This window comes from Neltuma alba, unplaced genomic scaffold, assembly GCF_004799145.2.
Source record: "Neltuma alba isolate B1F8T4 unplaced genomic scaffold, ASM479914v2 tig00006939_pilon, whole genome shotgun sequence".
NCBI classification, from domain to species: Eukaryota; Viridiplantae; Streptophyta; class Magnoliopsida; order Fabales; family Fabaceae; genus Neltuma; species Neltuma alba.
This window is the reverse complement of record NW_021634628.1, coordinates 26,449-34,181: the sequence shown is the minus strand read 5'-3', so window position 1 is coordinate 34,181 and position 7,733 is coordinate 26,449. Positions and strand designations below refer to the sequence as shown.

Sequence of the window (7,733 nt, the reverse complement as noted above, 5' to 3'; positions counted from 1 at the left end):
ATGCAACCCCAATATCCACTAAATTCAAACAACTACCCTACACATGTTCCAGTGACCATAGACCACAGTTTTCTTCACAACACCTGTCGAGGTAAACCCATGTGACACGTGTCAACGGGACCAAGATATCAGCTTTGTCCAGTTAACCGTAGCTCTTCTTCAAGCACATTACTACAACCAAAAAGCAGTTCACACGGATGATTTTCCTGCAAATCCCTCTTGGAGTCTTCAATTATACTGGTACTCAACCAAATAACAACCAGAGCAACAATGGCACGAAAATATATAGATTGAATTTCAGTTCAACTGTTCAAATCCTTCTCTAGGGCACTGCAATGGTAGCTCCAAAAAGCCATCCTCTTGTTGTTGGGAGTGGGTTAGGGAATTTTGATCCACAGAATGATCCAAAGAGCTTTAATCTTGTTGATCCGATGGAGAGAAACACTGTGGAGGCACCTAAAGGTAGGGGTGAGTATTCGGTTTTCGGTTCGGTTTTCAGTGATAACCGAATTAACCGAATAACCAAATAGAGCAAATTTTAAACATCGAATCGAAACCGATAACCGAACTAACCGAAACCGAATTAACAGAATTATTTCGGTTCGGTTAACTGATTAACCGAAATATATAAATATGAAAGTGATTTAATAATAAAACACAATTACAACCATTAATTAATAAATATTTCATCATTTAATGTGATTTATTACAATAATATTTATTATAACCATATTTATTGAATATAAATATATTTAAAGAGTTCACATAATCCCATATATATTTATTAAATATAAATATATAAATATATTTATTTCGGTTTTTTTTGGTTATAACCGATTTTTTTTCTACTAACCGAACCGAACACTGAAACCGAATTATTATAAAAATAAAAACTGAATATGTAACCAAAAACTGAAATAACCGAATCAAAAAACTGAAATTAAATTCGGTTCGGTTCGGTTTTTTGTTACGGTTAGGTTTTGCTTACCCCTACCTAAAGGTGGATGGACTGCTATCAAATTCAGGGCAGACAACCCAGGTAGCTACTGGCATATCTTTCATTTTTGAGTTTGATATCAAGAATAGAGTAACTAGTTGCATCAGAAAAATTTCATTCTATCAACTTTGTTTTGGCTTATGTTGTGGTAGGTGTCTAGTTTATACATTGCCATTTGGAGGTACACACAAGCTGGGGACTTAAGATGGCTTTCACGGTGGAGGATGGAAAGGGCCCCAGTGAGTCTTTGTTCCCACCTTCCAAAGTGCTAGGGCCGCAGGGCGTCTGATTCAAAGTCGTGAATGACAACTAAGAGTGTATTCTGCACTCTGCACTGGACATAGCTTGTTTGAAAGATTACAAAGCTCCAAATATATTCTTTTTAAAAAGAGATCGAATTTTACTAGAAATTAATAAATTTGAGATGAATTGACGATTCCATATGAAATTATGAAGTGCATAATTTAAGTCGCAAACCAGAATTTCAAATTATTTTATCACGGTGCCATGTGTAATTGTAAATTCAAAATATTTATGTATGATCAATTATTATAGTAACGGAGACAGTAATTTAAAAGTTATTTATTAAATTGTGGTCCAATCATTAACAAACAAAAATTGTATTTGAACCAAAATTAACCTGATCAAATTCAAATTCAAAGGGTATGATGAAATGCAAATACATAAAAATATTTGTTTTGAATTCAAGATAATATATAATTTCAAACTCAAAAATGAAAAAAAATTAATACATAACTGAAAGAATTACCAAAAACACAAATTTAATCCAGTGTTATTTAAAAAGACAACACAAATCAACGTCATTTTAGTTTGGAAGTAAAACACATAACATCCAACAGTAAAACCACCGTATATGAAGTTAAGGTAACGCCAAAAACTAAATTCGCGCCAGGAAGGGGTCGAACCTTCGACCTTCTGCTTAGGAAACAGACGCTCTATCCACTGAGCTACAAGCGCAGGTTTGGATTTGGTACGGTGTTATTTATTGATCTAGTAGAGTGAGTTCAAGCACTTTAAACATTTCATAAATGAACTTGGCCTAGGAAACAGTTTGTAGTTTACATAGCATAGGGAGTTAATGCGCGCAAGCATTGTGATGAAGCAATTATTTTTATGAAATAATCTGATTTATTTCGGATGATTCTAGGCCATTCGTCAACTCGTTTTGTGATTCTCACTGAATAATTATGAATAAAATAATTTTACGGATATTAATTTTTAATATAAAAAGACAATTTTATTCAATATAAATGAAATGAATACATAATAAAAGTCGGCCAGTCACATTCCGTCAATACAAACAAAATCTAAATGAATTAAAGGAGATGGTCCGCTCAACATATTTTTTTAAGTAATTTTTCAAACAAGAGTTCGGTTGAACGACTTGATTAATTTTGGATGACTGTGAACGATGTTCAAATTCATTAAAAATGTTGAATATAAAAGTAAATTGGCCAACCAGAATTTGAAGTTTTGGCGTCTTATTCATTGGTATATGAATGAATTTGAAATTGACCCGAATATTGAAATTTTTTTGCACAAAGGAGGGCTAAAGCCCAAAATCAAAACTAGCTGGTAATAATATTGTTGCATCTGGATTCAGAATCCACCGAAGTCTTCAGAGTTTCGAACTGATTATGACGATTAGAAATGCCTAATTCTTGTACAGGAGTCGAGATCCAGCCCCATAAATTTGAACCCAAAAGGTAAGAAGAATCACAATACAGACCCGCAGCAGAACGCATCGTTTGGTAATTCAAAGTCTTGAAAATGAACTGGGTAAGCAGATTTGTTTCGGATGGTTCGGGCTCATCCTTTCTTTCCCCAAGCTGGAGGAGTTTAAAAATGGCGGACAGAGAGAAAAATCAAGGGAGGAATAGAGAAAACACTCCTTACATTTTTTTTTTATTCACAAAATTGAGGATCTCGCCGGAAAAGGGAACCAAGTGCAGGGGTCCGGAGAAGCGTTTCTGGACTACAAAACAAGCTTATTACAAGACACTACTAATAACAATGTCTAGGAATTGCAGAGGAAAAAAGGGAAAGCAGGACCCTATCTCCCTTCAGAAAGAAGTTAAAAAGAAGAGAAACGGAAGCGAGTTACAGACAAATGTGGTATATATACAACTAACTCTAGGCGTCAACGAATGCGGCAGGATCCAAAGGTATAACAGTATCTGGAAAATCAGATCTCTGTCCGGCAAGAGAGTAATAGGCAAGAATATGAGCAGGATGCTCCACCGACACAAGCTCTCCAGCATGATTGTGAACACCAACTCGCCTGGAAGGAATCAACTCAATATTCCAAAATGGGCGAGCCATGGCTAAAAGATCTCGCCCCGACGCAGATCCTCCATAGCCTTGCACCCATAGATACCTGAGGGAAGTCAGTCGCGTGGCAGCAACGGCCAGAGCGTACTCACTGAAGAAGGCGCAGCCCCTCATTTCCAGTTTCTGAAGGCTGGGGCACCCCCTCGAGAACTGCAGCAGCCCCGCATCCGACTCGCCCACATATCCCAGCAGCATCCATCTCACATTTTGGCTGTATTGCCCGATGTAACCCAGCCCCGCATCCGTCAAACCCCCAGGTCTCAAATACAGCGCAAATCTCCTCAGCTTGTCACATCCCATCAGCAACGCCCTCACTCCGTTGTCCAGTGGCAAGTCCGTTATTCTCTCTTCCCGGTCCAACAGCACAAGCCGGAAATCGCACAGGTTTTTCAAGTGAGTCCCAATTTGCTCCAGAGCTGCATTTGTGATATCTGATACATAAACAGCCAAATATTCTAGTTCTGGACAGCCCTGCGACAGAGCAATTAATCCTCTCTGCGAAACAACCCCTTCTTCATCCTCCATTCCTTGATCATCATCGCCTCGTTCAATTCTCAGCCTTTTTAACTTCTTGCAATATTGAGCAAGAACTTCTAACCCTCTATCTCCGATTACATTCCTTGACTGTCCATCAGGGGGGAAAAAGGTACTTCTCAGAATATTTTCATCCAATTCAATCGATTTTAAAATCGTAAAACTTTCCAGGTTTCCTTCGGTCCGATTAAGGAGTTTTGTATCAATACATACAACCATGATTGTTCTTGTGGATGCTCATTATACGGATGCATGCATATGCATAACACACACACACACACACACAAAATCAATGGACCGGTGTAGGCAAGAGAGATTAGAAGACAACAAAACGAAGACTACAACATTCATTTTTGAAATAAGCAACTTGAATCGAGAATCATCTCTAGGAACTAACCTCAAGGATTTCCAAGTTTGGGCACCTTCGGATTAGCATACAATGGTCTTCGGTATCCAGCATCGCATAGAGGAGATCCAACTTTTTGAGCAGAGATGCAAAAGGGAAAACAATCGGCATTTCATTCTTTCCAATATAGGTTAACCCCAGTCGATTTAAATTCGCAGGTAATGATACAATGGAGTACTTGTGCGGTTGTTCATTGTAAGAACCTCCGCAAAATTCCTCTAGAGCAGTTGCGTGTCGAAAGAAGTTTATGAGATCCAAGATCTCACAGTCAGTAATTTTCACAGAGACTAAATTCGGGCAATTTTTAGCTATAAGTTCAAGGTCTTGAATCTTGACATTGGCAATATCTGTCAAGTAAAAATTTAGAGCCTCGAGAACTGTATTATTCGTGGCAAGCTGATGCAGCCATTCGCCATCTTTCTCAACAATTGTGCTCTCCTCCAAAAACAAAATTTTTAAAGCCCTACACAGTGGGGAAAACAAGTTTCAATTAGAGTCATGCTCATCCATATCTGCAGGCACAAATTCAGATAAGAAACGGGTCGAGTTTACGTACTGAAAACATTCTTACACACAACTAACAGGTCAGAAGCTTATGTCCAAATGCAGTACGATGTCATCTTAGTTATGTACGTGATCAGGGAAAGAGCAAAGGAAACTAAATGAGGCTATAAATGATGGCATATGAATTCAGTGAACAATAACAGTAACACATTGCCTCTAAGCTGTAGAACTTTACCATTTCTCATACAAGATATACAAAATGAAAATGAATGATTTTCATAAAAAAAGAAACAGCACATAGGTGAAACTTAGTAAGCAGTAATTTTCTTAAAGAATATAAACTTTATTTTGATCGCTCACTGCTAGAAACACTAAAAAATGCAGCTGCTATCTGAGAGACTTGGTACAAAAAAATCAAGATGAATTTACAAACAAGATGAGAAAATCTGCAGGCGTTATAAGTTGAGTGCATTAACTAAACCAGTTTTAAGCAATAAATAGAGGTGATCCACGCCACAGATATGACATCAAATCCTACATTTTAAATTTTAAGAAATAAACAGGCGTTACCAATTCACGTCATATAGTCTGCAGGTCAATTAGAATTTAGACCACAGCAAGTTTCTATGAAGTATAGTTATAAGATACTTAAAATTCCGGAGAAAAAGAAATGAGATGAGCTTGAATCTTTCACGCAACACATAGTTCAAGATCCAAAAGTACAAATAAAAACATAGCCAAATGATCTCCTACGTCTCTTCCCTAGACTTTAACTGGGGTTCTTACTCCACAAATACAACCTAAGTTTACGCCCCATCACGGGCGAGATTTTGATACATTTTCAACCGGATATGCCCCATCCCCTTCTTCCCTCTAACTGGAGAACCAGGCACGTTACCTAGCTTATAGGTTAATTTATATTAAGCGCAAAAGTCACAAACTCGTCGAGACAACCGATCATGATTTTATAGTTGAACTTGAAAGGTAGAATTGATCAACTTAAATTAACTCACTAAATTTAAGCAAATGAGAAAGAAAATCATATAAATTTCAATTAGAAGCCTCCAAAATCCGAGCTATATGAAAACGACTGGCCAAGATTACCTGCAAGACCGGCCAATATGGTAAAGGCCATCCGTGGAAAACCCAGAGCATTTGTCGAGTTTGAGAGCTTGCAGGACGTGTCCCCGAGATCGAGCGAGAAGCTCAAGATCCGAGTCCTTCACAATCATGCGCCGAAAGTGGAGCGACTTCAAGCAATCGAAATATTCAGCAATCTCCCTCACCCAAGGCGTCACGTAGCCTCCCCAGTCCTCCGGTATCAAATTGAACATCGCCGCTCTCGGCTTCCCTTTCAGCTTCAGAGACTCCAGGTGCGGAAATCTTCGCCGGAGCCGGTCCGGGGTTGTCGTGTAGCACAGAGCAATTGTGACGTGCTTCCGCGTCAACGAATCAAGCTCGTACCATCGCCGGCAAACTTGAGAAACCGCATCCCGGTCTTTGGGGTCGTGAATATAAGGCATAACACAGTCGAGAACTACATCGGACAACCGAGCACACATTCTGCTCCCGTTTCGATCCTCCTTATCCATAGAAAGAATTGTAATTGTACAAAAGAATGAAGAAAATGCCTCGAAAGGCCAAAAATTTCACCCCCACAGAAGAAGAAAGTGGATTTCACGATTGAACTTAAAGAAACTATTCAAAGATCTAAACCTGACGATGAAGATCGGTTCTGAAGCTTCAAAATCCCACTGCGAAAAGTAGCTCTAGGAAACAACTAAAACGAAAGATCACGTAGAAATCAGAAAAGACGCAGATAGTTCACTACATCGAAAAGCAACAAAGCCGGACCATCGCACTTTCAACTAGGGCCAGCACACCAACCACAGCGCCGCAAATTCGATATACGTGGAAGGCGCATAAGGGTTCTGGCAGGAAACAGGACAGAGAAGAGAGGTGCTCACTGCTCAATGAACAATGAAGTCGAGGAATATCAAGCAGCGAGTTTTGCACCGAAGACGAGCCAATCGGATCGGGGATGAATCGCAGTCCCGACCAATAGCAGGGGAAGGGAGCAGCGAGTTACTGATGCAAAAGGTGAAGCCGAGCACATCGGGGGAGGGGGCTAATTGACGGTTAAGATTGAAGGAATCGGGACAATCGGACGGCGAGAACGAGAACAGTTTGAGAGAAATGATTGGATTGGACCCGAAGTGGGGGGGTATATGAATCACAAAAGAGAAAGGGGCAGGGTTTTGACTGTTTCGTTGAGTAGCAAAGGATGCGAAGGCCAAAGATTAATGAGCTTGGGATGACAAGACGCCGATGGTGAGTCGAGCTCAGGACAAAGGCACAAAACTTGCCCTGTGCTTTGACAACCAATCTACCAATATCGTTTCGTTGGTCAAAGTGGGGAAGTCATCCTATCAACATATTTTCTCTGGTCACCAAATAAAACCCCCCAACATATTTTTATGATAATATATTGTTTGAGCTAATTTATGCCGTGTCAGCCTGCCAATATATTATCAGCACGTAAGATGAGTGAGTACCGCTTATTTATTAATTATTTATTTATGCGGTGATCAATTTTCCTTTTCTTTTGAATAAATAATCTAATGCCTTAAAATTCAGACAATTTTGGGGGGGAAAAAAATCAAATTCTCGACACGTTCACCGGACTTCAAATTAATCTGACGCATGAATTTCTTGGTAATAGAAATGACTGCTGTTTTGACTTTTTTATCACATCATGCAGGTTTATCGAAATACTTCCGCCTGCGGTTTTTTTGAAATTTTTTTAAAAAATTTTAAAATTTAAAAATAGTCTTGTTTATATTTTAATAACGATTTACTATACTTACAAAAAAACAGAAGACAACATATTTTTATAGTAATTATTTTTTTAAAAAAATTTCCTTTTTTTCCTCGTATGTC

The 7,733-nt window shown here is 38.8% G+C and overlaps 1 protein-coding gene and 1 non-coding gene across 3 annotated transcripts; both read right to left on the bottom strand.

The window, feature by feature from the left end:
• Positions 1-1,902: 1,902 nt before the first annotated feature.
• TRNAR-CCU (transfer RNA arginine (anticodon CCU)) lies at positions 1,903-1,975 on the bottom strand. The gene has a single exon. It is a non-coding gene; the product is annotated as a tRNA-Arg (tRNA).
• Positions 1,976-2,895: 920 nt separating this feature from the next.
• LOC114751479 (coronatine-insensitive protein 1-like) lies at positions 2,896-7,036 on the bottom strand. 2 transcript variants are annotated; one of them, XM_028940154.1, is made up of 4 exons: positions 6,510-7,033; positions 5,898-6,376; positions 4,281-4,752; positions 2,896-3,973 (listed from the first exon to the last, which is right to left on the bottom strand). In XM_028940154.1, the coding sequence occupies exons 2-4, from the start codon at positions 6,353-6,355 to the stop codon at positions 3,152-3,154; spliced, it is 1,752 nt and encodes a 583-aa protein (XP_028795987.1). In that variant the 5' UTR covers positions 6,356-6,376; positions 6,510-7,033; the 3' UTR covers positions 2,896-3,151. The 2 variants fall into 2 exon arrangements, with proteins under 2 accessions (XP_028795987.1, XP_028795986.1); XM_028940153.1 differs by having other exon boundaries at positions 5,898-7,036.
• Positions 7,037-7,733: the final 697 nt, after the last annotated feature.